Raw genomic sequence first — 24,225 nt, 5'->3', positions numbered from 1 at the left:
GTGAGGGGGGGGGGATTGGTGTTTGCGGCAGTGGCTCTTAATGGGAGATGGATGGGGAGAGGATACAGGAATGCACGGCTGTGTTGTCGGAGGAAACTGATTTCGTGAGAACTCTGGCAAAGTCGAAGGCATGAAATGTCTCCGTTTGTCTCAGTGTCCCAGCATCAGCTTCAGGATTCATGTACATAATGCCTCTTTTTGGAAGAAGTGCTCTATAGAGATTACAAATATTGCATCTTTGAGAAATTATAGCCATTTTTTTTTTTTTTTTGTAAGGCCAGATTTGCCATATAAAATTGGTTCCTGAAGCAAAAATAAAAATAAACCAACCTAGAAAAGGTTTCTGTGTGAATTCAGTTGCAGTATTTTCAGTGTTGTCCGTTCTCTCATCCCGACTTTCTAGCGGATCTTTTCCACCAGTTGTCTCAGGCTCTGGAGGTGTTGTTGGATGCTGCTGCCAGGGTAAGACAACTGTTGCCTCTGAGCCGGTAATAAAGATGCTATTACACATTCAGACACGATTCATCCTGGTGTTTATTGCTGCTTCCAGGCTGCCTATGACAAGATTTGTGCTGCCAAGAAACAAGCAGAAGAAAGAAACAGGAAATTAGATGATAAAAGAAAGAAAATTAAGCTTGGTGAGTCCCTTTACAAATCCTACAGCTTCTTAGGGATCTTGATTTATTGATTTATTGTATTGTGTTTTATATATATATATATATATATATATGTGTGTATATATATTAAAATCTGTTTTTATTAAACATATTCCAGGATCAACGCAACAATGGTTTTTTTTTTTTTATGGTGCTGGGAAAGCTGTGTGGGTTGAAATCAAATAATAGAAACTGTTCCAAACTAATCAGTTTATTTAGCACAGCTTTGTTTGTTTCCTCGTGGAGAAGAGATTCAGTATATGTCGGAGGTACGGACTCTTCTGTGTGTGTGTTGTTATGACAGACTTGGAGACCAGAGAGCGACAAGCAGAAGCTCAGACCCAGGAGGAGGTGCAAAACACTAGAACCCTTGAAGAAGAGGTAAGGCAATTTATGGAAATCATTTAAGAGATGATACTGCTCCACGTATTGCCTGGAGAGGACGCAGACTATTTAAAATAAAAACTTCCCTATACTGTAGGCGTCAGCCGTGCACTGGGAACAAGGTTTTCCAGTGCATCCAGGAAACTGGAGCACTCCCAGGTGCTTTAAACCTGTTTTTCGTCAAATCCTCCCTCCTGATTAAGTTGAAATCTTCCAAAGACTTGGGTCAAGAACAAAGACTTTATCTGAGAGAAGGTTTTTTTTTCCACAGATACATCTTAATTATCAGCCGGCCCATTAGGTGATATTGCATGACTGGATGCAGTTTGTTCAGAATGCCAATGATAAATAAACACGGTGTGCGTGCTTCCAAGGTGAGTCATGGCATGTGGTCAGTGTGCTTAATGCATGTAAATACGAGGCAACGTGCCATGAATAACAGAGACGAACCAACAGGTGGCACTGTTCCATTTTCTGTCTTCATCGGAGCGTTACTGTCCTGCGATAAAATGAGGTAGTTTGCACACTCTCCTGGAAACACAGCAGAGTGGGAGAGCTGATCAAGCTGATATACACGCATCAATGTTTGTCTTAAAATATTCGATTGCAGTCATTAATGTATCATACGTGTGCCTTTTTTTCCTCCCAAGATCGCCCGCTTGAGGGAGGAAGGATCCCGGCAGCTTGAAGAGGAACAGAAGCTCATCAGAGAGCAGATCCAGAGAGAAAGAGAAGCACAGCAACGAACGGGAGACGACACACAGAGATGTACGTCTACGTCTGAGCTGGAGACCCCAAACTGTCCCGAAACCCCCATTTAAGTGTCCCCCATGTTTCCCAGCTATCGTGCTGTCTGTCCGACCGCAGCAGCCACCAACGATTACTCACACAATAGACCATAACAATAACTGAACTTCGATTTGAAGACGGCTTTCTTGGCAGTAACGCAACTTGGCAATGTAGCATATGAATGCCGCACACACACACACACACACACACACACACACACACACACACACACACACACACACACACACACACACACACACACACACACACACACACACACACACACACACACACACACACACACACACACACACACACACACATATCAAACCTTCAACCTCTTGATACTGTTTTTTTGCATTAAAAGTCTATGAAAGTGTGGAGATTTAAGGGAAATACTGAGTCTTGGCTTTAAACTAGACCCCCTTTTTTGTGGCTGCACAATTACTCATGCACGGTCAGCACATCTTCTAAGTCTCCTCCATTTGCACGCACTCAGCCCTCCCCTGGATCATCCATTTACCAGGTGACAACCATTCTAAAATTGCTGTCCATCTCCCGGAGTCCCTTGACTGCTATCTGGAGTACCATATTTCAGCAAAACAATTTCTTCTTTGTTTTTTTTCACTGTCTCATCTTCCCCTCACTGCTTATTTTCAGACTCAGGAGTGGAGAGATGTTCCAAAAGCAATGTTACCCCCAAACTGAAGGTAAAGTTTTCATTATTTTTTTTTTAGTCAGGGCACAAGCCTGTGAAAAGAGATCAGGGTGAGGGTTGCAGGAAGATGGAAAAGAGATGTTCTCTCCGGAGGAAGTGCTCCATCCGAGTGCAGGCAGAACCTCAGTGGGGAGTTTGAAAAAACTTTTCAGCCATTTGTGATTCATTATTTTGGAGACCACATACACCGTCTCACCACCAAGCACACATGCTGTTCTAACGCTCATTCCTCCAGAGTAGGCACAATAGCGTCAAGAGACCAGAACCTGTGCCAAGAGGAGGCTTATTATATTTCCGCCTGAAAATGGCAGAGTTTGCATGTATTAATGGACACTGGGGATGTTAGCTAATGTGTTTAGACATTAAATCTGGTTTTAAAAGTTGATAGCCATCGAGTGCAGCAGCGTATTCCCTGACGTTTATGTGTTCAGTTAAAAAAACAAACAGCAGCCAGACTGACAGCGTTACAAATCACGTTCATGGACATGGGAATGTTCCTGCTTAGATATATTTCAGAGGCTGCCGAGTCCTGTGTGCAACTGAAAATCATTTGTAATTTCAGGTTTTACATGTTGTTAATGATGAATTTCTACATCAAATACATCTGAATTTCTTTAAACAATAATGTGGCACAAAATATTTAAACTTCAAACTAGAACCATGTTTTCTTTGGAATTCCTACATTTTATTCAAAGTGCCTCTTACTATTCAAAGTTAATTGGATTTTATAAACTGTCTAGGAATGTTAGATTCATTCATTTTAGCTAAATTATTCACTGAAAGACTTAACATGTTATTTAATAAATCAGTGAGGCCTTCATACAAAATTCAGGGACTTTTGATATTGTGCCAGTTCTGTAATTTTCACTAAGTTGGTAAACAGAAGCAGAAGGAGCCATTTGGGTTGTTTCCACTAATGTCTTTCTTATCTGTATGTTTATTTAAGCTATGAGCAAACTCAGCAGTATGTCAGTGTTGTGGACTAAAACCACATCATACTAATACTTTAATATTTTATTCAAAGATGACTGGTTGAGGAGGTCATCTGACTGCTGTTGGAAAGAGAATGTAATTGTTGGTAAAAGTGCTACGTGGACTTCTGAGAAATCCTGTTTCTCTACAGTACAATGCTGGAGCTGAAGCAACACTTTGTTCTTGTCATTTATAATATTACTTTAGGCTTTGATATTGGCTGGATTCTGCCGTGCTTTGTACACGGACATGATAAGTTGCACAACATATCTCATTCGTAGTTCGGGAACTCACATCGACATTTAGTTACGGGACTCCAAGCGAGTAAGAAAGTGGGATAAATGATATTATTGCTTTTTGTGGAAGCTGTTCGTATGCAGAAAATAGTTCAACAGTCATTTGTGTAACAGCAGAATATGACAGGTATCACGTTTTAAGTAAATACACACAGAAACATGGTTACATAAGTAAATAAGTTAACCACGGTTCAAATAGAGACACAGCAGAGGAGGACTTCCTCTGTTTTTGCCCGTGACACAGCACCTCGGGCATCAATCTGCCTTGGATTACTTTGTGATGGCTTTGTCTAGTGTTGGGTCTTTATTCTGGGGAGTGATGGTGAACCAGGTGAGTCACCATGTACTCTGTGGTCCACAGGTCCATGTGTTAAGTTTCACCCATTTGTCCGGCACCCTCAGTACGAATGGAAATTGACTGCAGGTCTTACAGGTGGTGCCCTGATGATGTTCCAAAAAGCGTATTAATGTCTTTCTCCCGTAGCTGCAGTCTGTCCTCACGGTTTCTAGTAATCTGTGTCTCATCAGAGCCGAGCCTGTCTGGCATGCTTTGTCTCCTCGTCAGCTGAGTTTAATCAGTTGTGGTTTAACGATTAGACATTATCATGCACGTCTTTAGTTCTTGAAAGTTCTCATGACTAATATTGGCTTCTCATTTCTCTCTTCTTTCTCTTTCTGTCTTGCAGTTGAAGTGGAAGTGTAAAAAAGATGACGAGACGAATGGAGGCTACTCTCAAGACATTCTGTTTAAACTTCTTCAAAAGGTGGACATCCTGAAAATCAAATAAGTCGTGCTGCAGGGCTACAAGACCGATCATTTATTCAGCAAAACATGTATTTTTTTTTTTTTTTAATACACCAGAGTTACAGTAAGGTAACATTTTGGGTTGAGCTACCTTGAGACTTGTGAAATAGCTACCCTTTGCAATATATCTGGTTGTATTACCAATACAGGCGATGTTGTAAATTAAACAGCAGAAGTGGTTTATGGGATTTTTGCAGTACTTTTAACGTGAGGCATTTAATTGAACGGATCACCAAAAAATATAAAGCTCCCCATCTAGTAAAGGTTTCTGAAGTAAATTTTCAGGAAATATATATTTATATATATTTAAATATATATATATACATACAGTATATATTCTAAATGCTTTAAAACACAGAGAACACTTGTTTGTCATGTTACAGCCTGGATGATGGTCACATCGATGTTCAGGTTGTAACTACGACTTGGAAAATTCAAGATTTTTCGGAATCCTCCAAGTTATTGGATTATATTATTGGTTATATATATATATATATATATATATATATAGTCATCATCATAGGATAATATCACATGTATAATGATAGAATTTTATCTCTATGCTCAGATCCACTGTAACAAACCTGCCTGCAGAGTCCAGCCATATTTGAGGTCTGCATGACATCAGTGCTGTAGATGGTTTTATTCCTCCCCTTAAATAAGGCCCATTAAGTTTTGTTGCAGTGAAAGTGCTGAGGGCAATGTTGTTGTGCCCTTTTAAAGCCATACACACCATTGTTTGTGCCCCTCTACCAAGTGATTAAGCAGTGCCAAAGGAGGTATTAGGAAATGTGCTCTTCTCATGCAACGCAGTTCCACCTTATGCCATGGACCGTCACAGGGGCTCTTTGGTGGGGCATAGGTTGGCCTGAAATGAAGAGAGGGCGAGTGTCAGTGACGTCAAGTCGGCCAGAAAATAGCATTTGAATTTGTCTTCTGCACGCATGCAATCAATACGGTCCAAGGAGGGAGTAAAAAGTTTGGGGAAAAAAAGGACTACTCCTTTTAAAGTCTTAAGCATTGGGAATACTTGTTAGGGGAAAAAAAAAAAAAGAAGCTGTTTGATATGGCAGACTCCAATGAGTGACACTTAATGGTTTGGGCTCGTAGAAATAGCCACGGTTGTGTGGGAAAACGAGTGTGGTTATGTGAATATGTGAAGGCGTACGTGTGTGGATTTGTGTACTTTGGCTGCTTAAAATAATACATCTTCATTTAAGGGGGTAGAAATATGTTAAGATATTTATATTTTATGAAACGTGGGCCTTCTGAGAGTCTCCTTTGTCACTGTTGGCTTGCTCCACAGTGTCTTTAGTAAGCATCAGCATTCCTGGAGTTTTCCGTTCCCAGAAAGCTCAATCTTTCCACCAAGAGAATCTCAAAGGCAATGACCCTCCTACACTTTGTTCACAAGCCCAACTTTAGCCAGAAGGAGGTTAACGACGAAGAAGCCTCGGTTGTCGATGATACACCTAACCTAACTATAAGGAATTTAAAAACTCCCTTTGGTCTGCGCTTCATGGTCTTCAATAGGGATCAGGTCCCCCCCACCCCGCTGCTAAGGTGTGATAATTACCTGCGCCTTATCGCCATCTCTAATATAGATTAGGATAGATATATAGATATGGATCAGATGGGCTTCGCTGAGCTCCTCTTTATGGCCGACCTCTCCTCTCTGTGAGGATTTGTCACAGTAGGAGTTGAATACGAGAAAAACATCTAACTTCAGTCTTCATGCTTAAAATACTGTTTATCACATTTTGTCACTGAACAAAAAGTAGCTCAAATATTGATGTCCAGTTTTGCTTCTTTTCTTTCTTGAGATGTCAGAGGGAGGTTTCAGTTGGCCACAGGACACAGCTGCTTTTCATTTGAATTTTCCTTGTAATGTTACGTTCTCGGGCCCTAACATGCAAACCCTACCATTAGGACTAATAAACGAGCACATTAAAGTCTGTTATATTCACCGCTGTTTTTAAATTTTGTGTCTGCATATGCTTTTTGTTTTCATGGTTATGTATTGTGTTGAGAAAGGAAATATTAATTCAAAATGTTATGCAACTTTCTTCTTCTTACTCTTGACTCTTTTTTTGTTTTTCTTCTCCTATGTCTCACTTCTAGTACGGGGATGTTTTGAATGTGATCGTATCGAGTAAGAAGAGAGGAAGTGCTGTGGTTGAATATGCAACTGTGAGAGCATCTGTAAGTACATAAGTCTTCCTCAGTCTGTGTCCTCGCTGTGTTTGTTCAACAATGAAACTCTCCAAGGGAGACATTTGCATAGAACCTGAAACCTCTTGACTTGCCTCAAAGTCTCAGGTCACCTGCTGAGTTTTATTATGACGAAGACGGACACCTGTCATCGCCTTCTAAGCTTCGGGACGGTCTCTGTGACCTCAACTGTTGTTTTAATCATTCTGTACTGCGGCGATCTCTCTGCTGATGGGAACCACTGGACAGACGGACGGACATAAACCGTCTTATTGTTCCTCACTGTCTGGCACCTTGGGCCCTTCGTCGCGATGCTGCACGTTGTTGTTGTGGTTTCTTCATCACAACATGTGGTTTCCCTCCAGAGAACATGTCTGCCAGTCTAGCTGGCATCTGGGCACAGGTTCTGTGGTCCCTTCCTGCCCATCTCCAAGTCCCAGCCTGGAGTTATACAATTTACCTTTGTCCATGTCTTTTTCATATGTTTTATATCTTCTGTACAGATGCCCACATGTAATAAGGATACATAACAACTCAGGACAAGGAAAGAGTTTTTTTTTATGTCCTAATAAAATACTGAATTTCCATTCACAGATTATTTTGTTTTTGTTAGGAGCTGGCTCTTAAGAATGAAAGCGGCCTGAGCGGAAACCCCTTGAAGATTTCATGGCTCGAAGGACAGCCTGAGGTTGTTGCCGCGGCATCTCAATCTGGCCCGTTCATGCATTCACAGGTACTTGTATAACACGATAATGCATTTGTTCTCACAAAGCACGTCAGCCCTATGTTATAAAATCTCCTCATTTACTCTGCCTCCAACACAAATACTCTCACCTAAACACTGCCCACAAAGGGAGGTATGTAAATGTTCTGAGCTTTTATTTCCGTATCAGTGGTGCATATGATGCCCCGGTGCCTGCGCTCTCTTCATCTGGCCTAGAACAACGTGTTTGGTTAAATGGACCTTGGTTTATTTTTGTTGGAGTGGCGCGGCGCTGGCCCGGCACCGGCCCAAAGCCCCTAGTCGACGGCTCATTAACAGAAATGACCTGGAAGACCCCAGGAATGCTGCACTTTATACAGCAGCTCAGGAGCAGCAGGGTGCAGTAATGCCAGCCTGGCACGGGAGAATAAAAGCCTGGAGAGGTGCCAAGTCACTCTCTGTATTGCTAGTTATAGTAAAACGCTCTCTTAGATTAAGAATGACGTAGACATTAGATTAATATGAAGCGATATTTTTCCCGCCATCTGCATTTTGTTTCTTTACCTGAGGTTTATATAAGTTTTCCTGTCGTTAGACTTTCTTCTTCTACCTATCTGTGTCTCCAGAGCTGCTGCTGAACTGGGTTTCACCCCTCAACCCAGTGTGGGGTCTTTGACCCCCGACTGAGGGCTCGCATCTGAGCCTGCACACTGGGACTTGTCACACTAATCTCCTTAAATATTATTATGGTAACCGGGTTTGCTCTACAAATATTCAAAGCTGATTGCTTCATCTTTTTGTTTTTTTTTGGTCCTGCAGCTGAGAATGAAAACATAACTATAGCTGGGTAATTTTCAAATACGCCTGCAGTGAGAATACTTCTCCCTCATGACATCATGGATGATCCAGTGTAGATATTAGTAGTGTTCATCCACAGCTGGCTTGAGGTCGGTTGACATCGGGGAGGGACATTTCAGAAAGAGACATGGAGGTAATTAGAAGCCCGAGCCACGGAGGTCCGTCTTCTCTGACTCTATCTGGGATCTAAAAATCTGATCCCTTCTGTGTTGTCTGTCCCAGCGTAGTGCTGCACCGTCAGCCAGCTGTGGTCACATAGGAGCAGGCTGGGTGAGGTCTTGCTTCTTTAACCTCATCAATGCAAGCAAAGTCGCTCAGAGAGTCGGAGTCTCACTGCACGGAGCTCAGAGACACGGATGACTTCAGCATCAACTTCAGTTCCATCTCTGTGGGGCCAATGTGAGGGGTCTAATGGAGTGTGGGGGGCACAAAATCCCCATGAAAACCCCCCACGCAAGGTCCACAGACCTTGAACATGACTAACTTTCCCGTGGCGTGTTAGACCTGTCCACCCGCCGGCTGTTTTTGTTCCGCTTGTCCAGAAAGCAGATATGACATGATTTATAATCGACCCTCCTGCAGTCACCCAGTTTTTCTCACCATGGATATTAAAAAAAAAATTCTACACTGTGGAATTGCTCCCATTACTCCTGACCATTTGTTTTGTTTGGGAAAGAATGTAGTTTCATCTCCAGATTGTTCTTTGTTGTGTCTTCAACCCTTAAAGTAATGAACTGTCATAATTTGAGTCTAGGGAATGAGGAGGTTCAGAAAAGACACTTTTAAGATTTTCTCATAAGTGTAAACATTTCTTTCAGCAAAGTATTGTACAAATTTGCAAATCGCAGTGAATGCTGAAGACAGTCTGCTACCTCAAAGAACCTGTGGTGAAATAGTGAACAGTTGTTTTATGATAATTGTGGCCCGTGTGGAGACAGTTCAGGACATAAATACAGGACTTGCAAGTTCAGTCTTTACGGAGAGCTGTAAATAGATGCTGCATCAAAAAGAGTATTTCACGTGTGGCCGACTGTATGGATAACAGAGTCTGACTAGTAATTCATCTGAGCTTTGTCCCTACCAGACGTGATGTTTGTGTCTCCGGAGATATGATGCCATCATTAATCACTACGGCGTGACTCAGGGTTTATTGCGCAGTTTAACATGCCACAGTATTCAAAGTGAATCTATCGTAAAGGATTTATATTTGAGCTCTCTATGCCTGTCTCTTCCATCTCGAGCCAGACAGTCATCGCAGGGTTGTCACGACACAAACCAGATGCAGCAGATCGGCTATTCTGGGATTGTTTTTCCAGCCTGTTGGTTTGCTAGTGCTCGTGTCTGGAGGGGATTCACTGTATGTGACCATGCTGTTGGCATATTCAACCCTGACCTGAACCCCTCTCTTAATAGGAATAGTGGCTGTCTTCGAGGGAGACGAGCAGCCTGCTGTAATCTGAAAAAAAAAAAAAACACACACACCCAGAAGGGGGGATTTTTTTTCTGTTTTTTGTTTTTGTTTTGTTATTATTACCAGTACTTAATTAATGGAGAGTAGAAAAAGACAGGTAGTGAAGATACACGAGTTTGGAGTAGCTGTGATCACCTCCAGCTCCAGGAGCTTCAAGGAACAGAAGACTGCACAGCTCATAAGAAAGACCCTGGTTTAGAATAGCTTGACATATATAGATGTGTTTGCATTTTCTCTTTAGACACAAATATTTTGCCATAATGATTATTGTGTGGTCAGACTTTGAAATTGTTCAAATCTTTCAAATAGTTCCACCCAAATACCCCCAGTTCATCGTGTGTATCATGAGAGGGGCGATAGCTGTTTGACTTTGACCCTAACCTCTGACAGCTTGATGATAATATATATATATATATACATGATAGTTCATAAACATATCAGTTTCACAAAGTCCCCTTTTGTCTGTAATGTGAAACCCTGCAGCATACAGTATTTCAGTAGATTGTACTGGGAGACACAATTACAGGAGGACACAACTCTTTATTTGCCAAAACAATAATTTTAGTGTTTTAGATAGTAACTGACGGGAAAAAAAAATAATCTCGTAAGAGCTACTCTTTAGTGAGATGACAAGGTGGTTTGGGATTCTGAATGACAGCTCGTTTAGATTTTTGGAGGAAGAGAATAGCTACCAGATGTGTTCGGGATACAGTTCGGCCGGTTTTTGCAGCGCTGACAAGATAATTTGCGCTCAATTAAAGGTTTGTTCATCTCACATCAGCCTTGTGGCTGAACACTTGTTGAGCTTACGTCTGTGTGATGCTTCACATAGGGCCCTTGTGTGTGAGAAGTCAAGGTCTCTCGTCTGCAGGAAGGCTTCCTCCAGAAAAGGCAGACAGCAAATGTCAGTTTGGAGGCTATAATAGAGGAAATATTTTCATAATGTGTGTCAATACGAAAAGTTAAATATGAGTTTTACAGGTTCAAGGTTTGTTGCCCTTTCTTAGTAGCTCAATCAGCTTCCACGGTGTCTGTCTGATGTTGCACAATTATTCTTTTTCATGTGAACAAATGAGGCGTTGCTGGTTTAAGGGTCATTGCATCAGAAAAGGAAACACCGTCCAATGTGAAGTATGTGTTAATGAATAGCTCCTTTTCCTGCTTATCCTACAAATTGCTGCCACACCCTGGTTATTTATTGAACGTTCCTCGGAGCACTGCACACCAACCAGTCCGCTTTACTGTCGGATTTGTGACTATGAAATCCTGCCTGAGTAGCTTGTCTAATTTAGGCTTTTGCGTGTCCCCACCTTGAAATAATATTGTGCTGCTTGTTGCGTTGGATGGTCCAAGGCTATAATTTCTCTAGAAAACTGGCAGATGGAAGTGACAGACAAGGCCTAGTGCCTCCAAAAGTTAAAAAAGCCAAGTAAATGTCAGTCCATAAGGGTTCGTAAACAGTCTCCTTCAAGCTCTTGTAAAATGTTGACACGAACACTTCTACCCACAAAACCACACTCTTGGAATTTTTATTTTTTTATTTTTTATACTTGCCCAAAATACAAAACAGTACATTTTTCAATGCAAAAAATGTTTCACAATGTGTTACTGTCATAACATATACAAGAAGCAGTGGCCGTGATATCCAGCTTGACATGGGAGATGCCAAAACAGATATACAGTGCTGATGTACCCACAAACATCGGCGTTTCTGTTTGGACAAACAGACTTCTAAATCTATTGCTCGAAGCGGGACACTTGAGGCTCGTATATTTTGTGGCATGATCCATGGGGCACTTAGGAATTCGACTGGGTGTGGGTTCGTCCCACAATCTGTCATGGCAACCCCCCCCCCCCCCATTAAGGCCCAGACTGAAGCTCTGAGGAATATGCCCCTAAATCTCTCTGTACTCTTTGTGCCAGTATATGTGACATGCAGCATGCATTTTTCACGTGTCAGGGGTCTGTTTGGTCAGAAGGTAGTGTTTAAACCCTCATCAGGACTTTTGCTGCAGTAATGGATGTCTCTGGTCCTCCTCCCTCGACACCCACTGCATATGTGGAAGTATCGTGTTTCCCTTTACCACTTTTCTTCTCGTGCGCCACTCACCAGAGCATCGGCCTCTGATTTGCAGCTAGAAAAACAACCTACTCTTGCCTTTATTTTTTTCTTCTTCTTCTTCTGAGGTCTTGGACCTGTGGCCCTGGCTTGGTCTGTAGCCCAACCTGCCACCACTGGCTGGCTTTTATTGGAAGCAGAGCTAAGTGTTTGTTTTCACTGCATTGTTGGGAATGAGAGATGGGGGGTACCTTGGTCTACCTTTGAGTGGGGCCTCTGCGATGCGTGCGGAGTCAAAATTGCCCTTTGCACAATGGATTGGCGAGCACGCCAAGAGCCAAGACACCGCAGCTCCAGGACCTTGGATTCCAGCCGTAGCTTTTTCTTTTCTTAAACACAACACTCTTAAGTCCTAACAGCCGTCTTTAGCACTGGACTGTGTGGTTTTGAGGGATTACAAAAGCAAAGGAGAAATGTGAAAGAAGGTGAAAATGTCCAACTTGCAGTTTGATAGCCGATAGAGTTCAATTATTAACTCAATCATTGTGTCTACCTCTGCAGGGGGCGAATACAAAGAGATCATTAACTTGATGTAGTTGCCTTTTGTCAAGCAGAATTAAGGTTATTTTTTTAACGAAGGCGGTGGACCGCAGAGTTTTATGAGCACAATATCTTGCTCTCTTGAAAACAAGAGGGTGTACATCTGTGTTCATTGTCACTGTTTAGCACACCGGGATCACAGAAACCGATACCCTTAGACCCATTTGGCTGATCACATTAATTAGGATATTGGTTGGTCCATAAAATCAAGTGTCTCTCCAAGTGTTGAGTTGAACCTCTTCTCCTTGTTCCAAATCCTTTGACGAAGCCTCTCCGTAATATGTGGCGACTGTCTTGTTTAGTTGTGTCGTTTGTCCATCACTTGGAGAACATCGTCCAGGATCGAAGGGCCCAGGTCCAGGCTGAACGAAAAGCCGCTGTCCTCGTCCTTCTGCTGTGCAGCAGTTTCATCGCAGCTCTCTGTAAAGTCTCCATCTCTGTCTGAGCTCACGCTGCCCCGTCCAGGGTTGTGAGTCTGACTGCAAGCAACAATATTCCCTCTTTGGTAGTCATCCACCTCTCTGTGTCCTTCCTCGCTGTCCAGCAGTGGCATGGAGCTGCATTTCTTCCTCCTCTGGGAGGCACCGTGCTGGAGGTCCACGGGCCAGTCGGAGCTTTCCGAACCCTCGGTCTCATCCAGATTCAGACGGGGGGGCTTTGGAGGTGGTGAGCAGGCCAGGAAGAGGTTCTGCTCGCTCTGGGAGCTTTGTAGAAGCAGATTGTGGTCCATCTTCAGAAAGGACAGATCTCCAAAGCTGTCCGAATGGGCATCATTTCCAATATGAGAGATGTGGCGGAAATCAGCCAATGGTAGGCTTATCATGTTGACAGACAGCACCTCCCTCCGCTTGGGGTTCCTGCTCGGCCAACGACCAGAGGATGGCTTTCTGTACAATGATGTTCGAAGTGGCATCTTGGCTGATTGGGTCTAGTTGTTTCTTTTATTCTTTTTTATGTATTCTCAGAAGTCTTTGTGTTTTTGTTTTTGTCTCCTCTTTTGTAAATCTTTAGGCAGCGATGAAGCTTAAAAGCATGATGCCATCTGCTACAAAACACAAGAAAAAGGAGAATTAGAATTCACAAATGGTAATTTGATATCAAGTTTCCAGTGAAGGTAATTTCTTAAACCACTGCAGCACATTATCCATGTTTCCTCCTTTTAGCAGGCCTTGTCATATAATTCAACACCAGCTGTTAGTGTTGAACCGTATCTGTCGGCTTGACGAGAATCAGCAGCCATTGTTTGAAGATTGCACCTGCTCCACTTGATTTTATTTTAATGAAATGCAGCATTATTTGGCAGCAGAGGGATGTCCCAACAATGCTTTGAAGCTATCATTTATAAATATTTGCTTTTCAGCTCACAGTTTATTCCCATAAATGCAGGTGTGGTCGTCCAAAGGAAGTCCATTAGTCTGCTTGAGACTTCCCGTAACAAGAGCAACAGAAATCCAAATCCTAATGGTAATTATCCTCTACGCAGTGTTTTGTATCGCTTCACATTTTGTTTTGGAAGCACAAGATCATGACAACAGCTTCACTTTGAAACACATGTTTATGATTTTCTGGGAAATACAAATAACTGGGATGCAGATCGTTTATTTTGCCGCGGTATGAGAGTTATGTAGTGACTGGATGTGGAAGTTAATAAAGTCAAATGAAATATGGTTATTCCATAAACATCAACACACTCTTATTATATTTCAAAATAAATTCTGTAATCTAGTTTGGGGATTTTATTTAATTATAATTTCATTTCCCCTGACAAAAAGAAAACATGGTCAAAATGAAACGATAGTGAAACTCTTGAAATTAAAGTCAAGCTTCATAAAAAAACAAAAAAAACACCAAAAAAACCTTTTGCATTCCGTGACATGTAATCATTGTATTGAGTAAAACAGAACCCGGTTTATGAACGCAGGCACGTCGATTAGATAATCTGCCCAGTGTCTGTGATTTTACAGTCTCCAACAGCTTCGCCGACATCAAATCTGTGTTCGTGACTTGAAACACTCACTCTGTAAATTTGTAAGCCACTTCAGCAAACAGGTTTTGTTGGCCTGTAAAGGTTTTATCGGCACTTTAGTAGCAGCGGGAGATTGGAGAGCGTGGACATAACAGCATTCCTTCCCAGACATGTAAGTTTGGCCGAGGAGGAGTCTTTAGGATTTCAGCCACGAGTATCATGTTCGGGAAACACTTCATGGCCAAGTTAAAACTAAAGAACCCCCTTAAAACAGATTGGCCAAGAAACACAATCTTAATGATCTCCCTTAATGCCGCCATTAAAGATACATCTTCGAGACGGTTAAGGAATATGTCCGATGAAACCTTTTCACCACGGCCTACATGCACCTGATTAGAGCATTTTCCCGTCTCGTGCGGTTGTTCTAGAAACATCAATAACCGGGAAATAGATGACGACCGATGCGTTACTTCTTACCTGTCTCGCTGAGAAAACACGGGATATTTGAATCCCCTTGCGATGCACACTCGTCTCTGTCAGGAAACTTGGCTGCGTCTACCTGCACGCCCTGAGAAATGCTTCCTTGACATGATGGGGCTTGTCAGTTGTTTCAGAGACGACCTCACCGCTCAGCCTTGAGACAGAGAAACAGAGTTAAAGTTATATTCTCGCTCCGTTACAACTGCAAAGACAATATTGAGAGACTGCTGCTTACCTTTCTTTATTCTGCTGCGTTAGTGAGTGTTTTCAGTCTTTGGATATTTTAATCCTTTTGTTTTTTTCTTGCTAATCCTTCCCAGTGTAAACTCCTTCTTGCTTTGCAGAGCACTCTCCAGGTGTGTTGCTGGTGAAAGTCCTCTTTGCCTTAATGATAAGCCAGGTGAGGTCAGAGTGCAAGACATCCAGGTGGAGCCTTTTTCTTCAGTTTTTTTTTCTTTTTTTTCTTTTCAATTCTTTATATTTGACGTCATCCCCGTTTGTCGGTCGTCACATTACATAATCCCGTCATCCCGTCTGTGGAGTGAGTCGGCTTTTTGGTCGTAGGTGTTACAGTAAGTTGTGCTGCTTGATTGGCTGCAGCCAGCACCTGTGAGCGAGTGGGCACGAAGCAGGAGCGACCGGTTTAATCCCCATGATGTTGAGAAAGACAGAAACTACGGCGCGCGACTTATTCCAGCGGCTGAGTGGTTTGTGTGCAACAGGTTGTGTTTCATCGCTTGTGTGCTTATGTGAAAGAAAAAGGAAGTCATAGTCGGTGAGCAAACAGGACAGCCACCCAGAGGAGGGAGTCAACCAATCTCTAATCTCCAGGTCTTTGTCCCCCTGCTCTGCTGATTTCCTGCTTTCCTGCCTGCTGTTGGCTTGTTTAAGCCCCGGAGTCCAGCCCACTCCAGCGGCTCTTCTGCCTGACTGGAGGCCTATAAGCGTCTCAATGTAATCAAAGCACAGTATCACACACAGACATGTATGAACAGGCTCTCTGTTTCACAAGACAGACAACTTGTTTCCAATTCTCACACCTGCAGCATGTTGTCTTTGCCATGGAGCGCAATGACAATAGAGAAATGGAAATCCTGTCAGAACAGCAAGTTGTTGTTTTTACTGCTGAATTTGTTTGTGTTAAAAACGGCAAAGTAGTAAGATATCGTTGAGCTCCAACAATCATTCGTTGTCATCCTTTTGTTTGGAATATGTTTTTTTCTGCCATAATGCTCAGATATGTCTCGTGTTCCTGCAGACGGGAGGAGAAGGTCGTGAGTTTGACGGCTTTGTCTCATTCACTAATCTTAAACATGCAGGGTGCGAAGGACAAATCGTACTTTTTTTTTTTCCCACCACTCATTTCAAAACTGATCCATTAAACAACAGGCGCGCCGCCTCATCCTCTCTTCATCCTCTCTTCATCCTCCCGCTCCGCACTCCAGCGCCAGAACAGTCTGCGAGACCAGACGCAATTACTCACGCAAATGAAATTATCAAAACATTTACCCGAGACTGAAAGAGAACATTTCAAACATCTCTCTTCTGAGAACACATTTAGCTGACGCTTTTATCCAAAGCGACTTACAACACACCGATGGTTCACCATCAGGAGCGTTTTTTTTTAAGGGTTCAGTGTCTTGCTCAAGGACGCTCAGGCATGTGGACAGGAGGAGCTGGGGATTGAACCACCAACCGTCCGATTAGTGTGCAACCCACTCCACCGACTGAGCTACAGCCTCCCCTCTTCCACCTACAACCACAAAACGGCTTTCAGGCTAGACGACCATCAGGATGAGATGTTTGTCTGTGACCTCACAGGACCTGCCGTCTGGCCGAGGATGGACTCGCTCTGCTCGCTGCTCTCTCCTGCTACGTAGCCTCCGGGCTGATGCGTTTAGCCTTGACTGGATTTCTATATAAGCCTCTTTTCTAAGGCCTGACCATAGCGGGCAGTGTGGTTTGATGCAGCTATGCCGGGCCTGAAATCTGGGATGCTGCGTGTGTTTTTTTGTTGTCGCAGGATAAAAAGTGTTTCCAGATATTGCTTTGACTGGCGCTAGAAGCCCAAACTGAGGCTTTGCTGGATATTCTTCTGGCCCTTTGTTGTGTGTTTTCCAGCTTCCGCTGTATCAAGGCCCTTAGACAGCCGGCATTTAGACTAGATTTACTGCAAGCGCTGTCTGATTCTTTTATATGAAAAACACTGTTTCATGATGGCGAACATAGAACATAGGACTTTACTTTGATAAAATTCAGCTTGTTGTACATCCAGGAATTACCCAGATTATTAAAAGCACAAGACGAGGAAGTTCAAATTGGCCTTCCGCTAGTCTGCGTCTGTTTTTTCCAGCCACTGTCGTTTCATCAGCGTTCGTGAGAACTTTCAAATTTGCCTTTGTCATCATCCATAACTGTTGTCGTCACTGTTTGTCTCCAAAGTTATGACTCAGTGTGACGAGCCTTTTGAAGGCGCTCCAACAGAAACTCGGTAGTCTGTCTGCTGAGAGGAAGTGCAGACAGTCAGTCACATGACCGCAACATGACAAAGATCTGATATTCAAATCCAGGTGTGATGTTGCTGAATACCGAGTGCCGACTCATCACATTCATCTTCACATGACAAATCCTACTATAGCTTCTAATCAACACAGTGAGGTCACGTCAGGAGGTGACTATCGAATAACAAAATAGTCGGTGATGAGATCATTTATTTTAATTCCAAAAGCTTTAACAATATAAAACAGCCTATTTATCTATTTTTACACTAATTATGGTATGATGCTTGTTTTTTTTTTTTCCCCTACCTTTACAAAACAACTGGAGGAATTTGTTTTCCAGTGGACTTCAAGCAAGAAATCACAACCTTTGTTCATCTATAAGAGTCTTTAGGGGCGTCTCCGGGGCCAGATGTGTAAAACACATAATGTGGAGCTGCATTGTCTTTAATCTGCGCCCTCCAGAAAATGTTATCATGGTAAATTCGGTTCTGTGAAAGTATTTCCTTTTACATGTTTTGATCTCCTTGTTTTGCTTTAAGACAAAAAACCATCATGTAGTTTTTGCAGGATTTGGTGTAATGTATAACACATAGCATAGAGGACTCTTTTTGTTTTATTCCTCCAGTGAATGTGGGTGGTCAGGGAATGTTGTGTCTCCTGGCGCTGACTCATTAGTGGGCATTAAATCATGGCTGTGATATTTAGATTACTGTGTGTAGACCGTAGAGTTGATATAAACAATATGTAGCGTGATGCTTTGTTTGTCCTACAGATTGAATCCTGTAGATAAGGAAGCATGTAAATATGGGAACTCGTACGTACAAACAGAGGGAACAGAAATTTCTGCCTTTTTTTTTTTGGCGTTGGATCCTTCACTTAATTTTTTTTCTCCCCTCAGAAGGCTTAAACTCATTTTTGACATCTCCAAGGTTAATACTACATTCATACCAGTCCCATAGCCTCTTTTGTTTTGATGGCAAATCTGTTGCAATCAGAGGGGCTTTTCCCGGAAGGCTCGGATATGAAAGAAATAATTTTTGCTTTTACAACGATGCATTGTTGGATTTTAAAAAGGCCAACCTCCACATTTCCCGATTTCAGTATCCCTGAGCTCATCCATCATAAAGACAAATGCCAGGGCAGCAGAAGTTCAGGTCTTTGCTGCCATTTCTCTTTTCACTGTTTATTTCCTTTAGTTTTGCAGATTCCGAAGGCGCACAGGTTTCCACCCAACAGGCTTCTATTCTGTCGAAAACCGTGACCACCTCGGACCACATGCTCACACAACCGCATGTACTCACATCTACTTACTGCTTCCAATCAGCTTTGCAGTTTTATCTCATATTTTCACCACTGCTGTATTGACCTTTCCACTTAGGAAACACATCTACTGTCTGAAATCACTTTATTTTCTGTTCAGACACGCGTCTTTTTACTCCCAAGTAAAAGGCGGACTTGTGTTGGGAGTTTGACTCAGAAACCAGATGTCTGTAGGACGTGTGCGTGCAAAGGGTTAAATACAGGAAGTAGATTTGGGCCCTAATCTCTGTGAAGTGTTTGTCCTTCACTAACAAAAACGGTATAACAGACCAAAGCATTGGGGTTGTATGTCTGCCGGCTCTTGTAATGAATGATGATTAATTCTCTACCATTTTGAAAGCTGAAGTTTTGTCAACGTGGGAATTTCACCTTGGCTCCAGCGACATGCGTGTGCACTCGCCCCGGCCTGTTTGTTTGAGTTAGCAGGAGTGCATGGGCACCTCCACACACACACACACACACACACACACACACACACACACACACACACACACACACACACACACACACACACACACACACACACACACACACACACACACACACACACACACACACACACACACACACACTCATAAGTCACATGCTGTGACACACTCACACAGAGAGAAACCCACCAGCACCACTACCACACACTCCAGATAAATAGCTCCCTGATTAACTTCACCACAGTGTATTAGAGGCAGAAAGGTTCGCCAGGACCACAGAGCAGGCCTGCTGAGGGAAAACCCGTTCCTCTCTTGGAAATCCATGAAGTCCCTTCTTGGCACCGTGATCACCCAGTTAGATATATCTGATAGCTGCTGTTGTAATTCATTTATCAAATACAATAAGCCTATACACATGGAAGAGCAAGTATTTAACACGTTTTGAAGAGAAATAGTAGTTGCGGTCTCATCTTCTTCATATCCAACACACACACACACACACACACACACACACACACACACACACACACACACACACACACACACACACACACACACACACACACACACACACACACACACACACACACACACACACACACACACACACACACACACACACACACTTCCTTCTTCACTCTTCACTCACTCGCGCTCACACAAAAACACAAAGGAATGGTGTTGATCTGACAACTTGTGCCGGAGGAAGACGGTGGCCACCTGCCCTCCCTGAGATGATGCCTCCTGCTGTGTGTGGGAAGGAATGTGTGTGTGTGTGTGTGTGTGTGTGTGTGTGTGTCACTGCCTGACTCACAGCTCTGGTGGTATTCATGATGTCATTACTGGCCCGGGGTCAGACTGAGGCGTGCTGTTTGGAGGCCTAGCCATGTGCTGATGTCACATCGCTAACCCGCAGCTTGTTTGTGTGTATGCAGGCATGCGTGTGTGTGTGTGTGTGTGTGTGTGTGTGTGTGTGTTTTACTACCATCCCACCTCTGCGGTGGCCTCGAACACTCCTCTCTGGGCTTTGGGGCCCATTGTTTGTCTTCTGTGGTTTTCCTACTCACCCTGGGCCCCAGTGTTACAGCACCACACACACACACACACACACACACACACACACACACACACACACACACACACACACACACACACACACACACACACACACACACACACACACACACACACGCATGCATGCATGTGTACACACCAAGAGTTTGGTTACAGAGTGATGCACTGGCTAAACATGTACATTATAAGTTAACACCCCAGGCAAGGAAACATCCCTCATCCTGAGAAGAAATGCGTCACGTTGCCCATAAAGCACCTGTTAACGCTCAGAACCCCCCTCCATCCTGAGCGTGGTGCAGTCCACCCGTGACCACACCGATCACAGGACAGGTCAGACACAAGGTTTCTCAGGTGCACTTCAGCGCTGCGACCAGTAGAGGGCACGACAGAGCAGGAATATACAGTATTTGCAGTAGAGGAGGGTGCATCTCCACCCTCGCTTGTATACTTTCTTGTTTTATTTCATTTGAGGATGCAAGAGTTGTTTATTTACATAATGGTGTTCGCGTGATATTTCATAGTTACGTGTCAGACGAGGGCTTGAGCTCACATTATAGGAATGATAATAGCAGCTTTCCTCAATCCCGGGGTGGGGGGGTGAAGCGGGAGTGGAGGGAGATGACTTTCCCTCACCAACCCTCTCCTCTTCTCTCTCCACACTTTACCTTCTTTCTCTCAGCACATGGATGCTGGAGTCCCCGTGATCTTTTCCAGATGCCGAGCGCATCGACTAAAACCCACCTCTCCTCTTGAATCTGCTTTCAGTCTCTCCCGGTCGTCAGAGCACTCGCTCACTCTCTCCTGCAGCTCACTGTCTTGTTAAAGAGACACTTCTTTGGCCCAGAAAACTTCCTCCAATTAATCCTTTAAAATAATGGTTCCCTCTGTGGATGCATCTCTCCCCCTCACCCTCTTCAAAACGGGATGATGGTCTCGGTTCGTGCATGTGTTAAATGCATATAAGTGAACGGTGGAAGCATCATCCCAGTGGCATATTTAAAAGAGCGTCCTTGCTTCATTGGCGTCCCTCCCCCCGTGGCTGGACGTGTGTGTTGGCCTGCACAGATCGCGACCGTCTGAACTGTGTCTCACCCTGTTTGATTAGCCATTAGCCAGCGGCTGCCCTTTCTGGTTCCCCCCACAGTCTGGGGAATCCGTAGCCGTTGTCGTGGAAGCCCAATCAGAGAAATCACATCGGCAGAATGAGAGCGAGCGGCCGGGCGGCTGCCAGGTCTAATTCCAGCCCACATTTTGGGGTTTAATTACCTCAGGCAGTGGAATTACCCCGTCACTGTTTCTCTGTGGGCCGCCGTCTCATGCGTGTTCGCTCTGTCATCGTGCTAATGGGAACCGAGATGAGAGCATCTGTACGAAAAGCTGCCTCTCCACCGGCCCGGTCGTGAAAGCAAACAGACGTCAGACCCTGACAGTGGTTCCTTCACCCTGTTTGCCTCGAGTCGCTGCTGTCATGATATGAAACACAGAGATGTTTCCTCTGACTCCCTCAGTGGAAAGGTTCAGTATAGTACACTTCCAGATCAGTTTAGTGTGTGTTAGAGAGTACCGCACAGCCTGCAGTATAACCTGTGCTACTGGGGATTTGATGATGATGTGATGAAGGTTATCTCTGTTTGGGCTCAAAGATCACACACTTATAACAGAAAACCTGCTTTACAAACTGGATGCAGTAATTCATGAAAGGCTGCTGGATGGTGGATTATGGGAAGTGTAGGATCCAGGATGTTTGGAGCTTAAACAACAGTAGGAACTTAAAAAGGCCTCTTAAAGTTTTATTGTTCTTTTTAAAATTTTGCTCTTCCAACTTTTTGCAAGTGCAATGTTAAATTGGCAAATTTAAAATGACAATATCCTGTGAACGCAAACCGATTTCTTCAGGTGTTCTTTTGTTTTCTCTGTTATAATAACCCCTCTTCTCTCTTCTAGGGCGCATTGTCCAATGAGCGCGACTACGAGAGCGTAGTGATGATGAAGATGAGGCAGGCTGCCGAGCGTCAGAAACTCATAGAACAAATGCAGAGAGAGGACGAGGAGGAAGCTGACATGTCGTAGTGCTGCAGGAAGCCAGCTCGGTACCAGCGTGTTAATTACATGAAAACCTCTTTCAGGCTTTAGTTTCATAAAGTCTGTCATGTATTTTCTTATTTTTTTTTTGTATGTAATATGCTGCGTGTCAAAATAAACCTTTTGGAAAAAGTCTTTTAAATCTGCATTTTACATTAATGCGTTGTGCCAATTTCTTATTTTCTTTGTTGGAAATGTAGGACAGCTGCAGGAGATGCAGAGTAGAGAAGAATTGAGGGCTGCAGGATTAAGCTGTGTGATCTGAGGTAGGAGTTTGAACACACAGGATACACGGATGAACTGGAGCTCCACTGACACTGTTGTGTAGTCTTGTAATTATCTAGCTTAGTTCCTTTAAACAAACCGTTCAGTCTATTAAAGACAAATTTAACATACAGCAGGGGATTTTTAAAGCGTCATTTCATTGAGTAATCAACCGATATTTCATCAGACTTTATAAGATAATATTTTATCACCATCTTATTAATTTCTCTGACAGTCGGGGCTGATTATATAAACTGTGGTCTGAAATGTAATAAACTGCAGTAAATCTTATCACACTATTTAGAGATTATAGGAATGTTGCGTTGCGGTTCATGCGACGAGAAGTCTTTGAGGATTGATTGCTAATCATAACAACATCACTGAGCACTAATACACTTCAAGGTGAGTTATTACAAGACATTTAAGACATTTGGGGCAACCGGCGAGTATTTATTCTTCATTCACTGTGTTGGCTGTGCAAAACCGCACATAATCAAAGCAGCATAGTAACGTAATTGGCATGTCAGCCATTGTCTGGTTAAACCTGACGACTCATTACTTCATTATTCTGGCCGAATGAGTGGAATGTAAAAAGCACTGCGTACTCGTTGAGAAACTCTGTGAAATGAGTTGAGTGTTAATCCAAACCGCAGAGCCTTCGACGGGACGACGTGGGAATCGTCTCTCCCCTCTGTTAGACCAGTAATCAGGCTGTGATTGGAAGACTAGGTGGGCTGTCATGAAGTCTTGTGGCCTCGTATGATGAAAAGTGAACATGCTCTGGAGGCCCTCCATAACAGATCTTGGTGGTTTAGATGATTGTTCGCCGGGCTTTGTATACAATTTAACTAAAGCTCTACTCCAGACTGAAGAGGGCTTGCAGACTCCACAATTTCAAGGCTGTACAATGCTGTGCATTGAACTCGGTGCGTTTGTTTAGAGGAAGATGTGGCATTTGAATATTTTGAATGTAATCTCTATGCAAGCCATTTATATCACACTGGTCAAGTGAATGTAGACGTGGGGTTCTGACCCTTTCTGAGGGAAGAGGCTGAGAAGATTATTAAAGGCACAGTCAAACAGAAAAAAAATATTTCTGTGATGTGAAACTATTCATTATCTTTTGTCCAATGTTAACTTTTTGTTGTAAAATTCTGAATAATACCTTTTCAGAAACCTTTTCTAAAAATATCTCAATGAAACACACTGAGGCGGATAAAAACATCTAGTGGTTGAATTTCTCATAACTGACGAGCAAACGAAGGAGAGAGAGAAAAACGCTGGGAAATCATTATATATATTATTAATATCTAATGAGTTAACTACAACCTTTAATGTCACGTTTTTAAATACCTTTTTATGTTAATTGAACAGTTAGACATCTTGAGTTTGATAAGAAGATGATTCCGCTCTTATGTAAAGATGGAAAAGCATCTCTATCCGTGGTAAAACAAACAAACAACAACAAAACACCTCCATTTCCAGCAGCTTTGAAACTCACTATTTAAACACATTTTTGTTCTAATTAGCGACCAAACAAAACAAAAAAACAAAAAAATCACAAGATGCCGTTTAACAGGGAGGTAAG

At 43.0% G+C, this 24,225-nt stretch overlaps 3 protein-coding genes across 4 annotated transcripts in view; 1 reads left to right on the top strand and 2 right to left on the bottom strand.

Moving 5' to 3' along the window:
- The window catches only part of dnajc17 (DnaJ (Hsp40) homolog, subfamily C, member 17), a 28,685-nt gene extending 6,176 nt beyond the window's left edge, over window positions 1-22,509 (top strand). The window contains exons 3-11 of the mRNA XM_069718680.1: window positions 404-462; window positions 551-638; window positions 961-1,037; window positions 1,691-1,808; window positions 2,490-2,539; window positions 4,502-4,579; window positions 6,742-6,822; window positions 7,445-7,564; window positions 22,236-22,509. Of these exons, the coding sequence (XP_069574781.1) occupies window positions 404-462; window positions 551-638; window positions 961-1,037; window positions 1,691-1,808; window positions 2,490-2,539; window positions 4,502-4,579; window positions 6,742-6,822; window positions 7,445-7,564; window positions 22,236-22,361 (797 nt within the window). The 3' untranslated portion in view covers window positions 22,362-22,509. The remainder of the gene's footprint in view (window positions 1-403; window positions 463-550; window positions 639-960; window positions 1,038-1,690; window positions 1,809-2,489; window positions 2,540-4,501; window positions 4,580-6,741; window positions 6,823-7,444; window positions 7,565-22,235) is intronic.
- Window positions 1-24,225, bottom strand: part of LOC138632847 (inverted formin-2-like) — a 103,991-nt gene that overhangs the window by 20,565 nt on the left and 59,201 nt on the right. The gene's annotated exons all lie outside the window — the stretch shown is intronic.
- On the bottom strand, window positions 11,724-15,781 carry LOC138632835 (cdc42 effector protein 3). Of its 2 annotated transcripts, none has more exons than XM_069718682.1 (3): window positions 15,204-15,781; window positions 14,966-15,122; window positions 11,724-13,564 (listed from the first exon to the last, which is right to left on the bottom strand). In XM_069718682.1, exon 3 carries the CDS (start codon window positions 13,433-13,435, stop codon window positions 12,821-12,823), a length of 615 nt encoding a protein of 204 aa, XP_069574783.1. In that variant the 5' UTR covers window positions 13,436-13,564; window positions 14,966-15,122; window positions 15,204-15,781; the 3' UTR covers window positions 11,724-12,820. The 2 variants fall into 2 exon arrangements, with proteins under 2 accessions (XP_069574783.1, XP_069574782.1); XM_069718681.1 differs by having other exon boundaries at window positions 11,724-13,567; window positions 15,204-15,779.

The sequence above is a fragment of the Brachyistius frenatus genome, unplaced genomic scaffold (assembly GCF_029030835.1).
Source record: "Brachyistius frenatus isolate BFR_SWC_R1_liver_20210118 unplaced genomic scaffold, ASM2903083v1 Contig_196, whole genome shotgun sequence".
Taxonomy (NCBI): domain Eukaryota; kingdom Metazoa; phylum Chordata; class Actinopteri; family Embiotocidae; genus Brachyistius; species Brachyistius frenatus.
The sequence above is the reverse complement of the archived record's forward strand: the minus strand, read 5'-3'. Positions and strand labels throughout refer to the sequence as shown.

Excerpts from the sequence above, each read along its gene's own strand:
- LOC138632835 (XM_069718682.1), bottom strand. The coding sequence starts at position 13,435 with ATGCCACTTCGAACATCATTGTACAGAAAGCCATCCTCTGGTCGTTGG.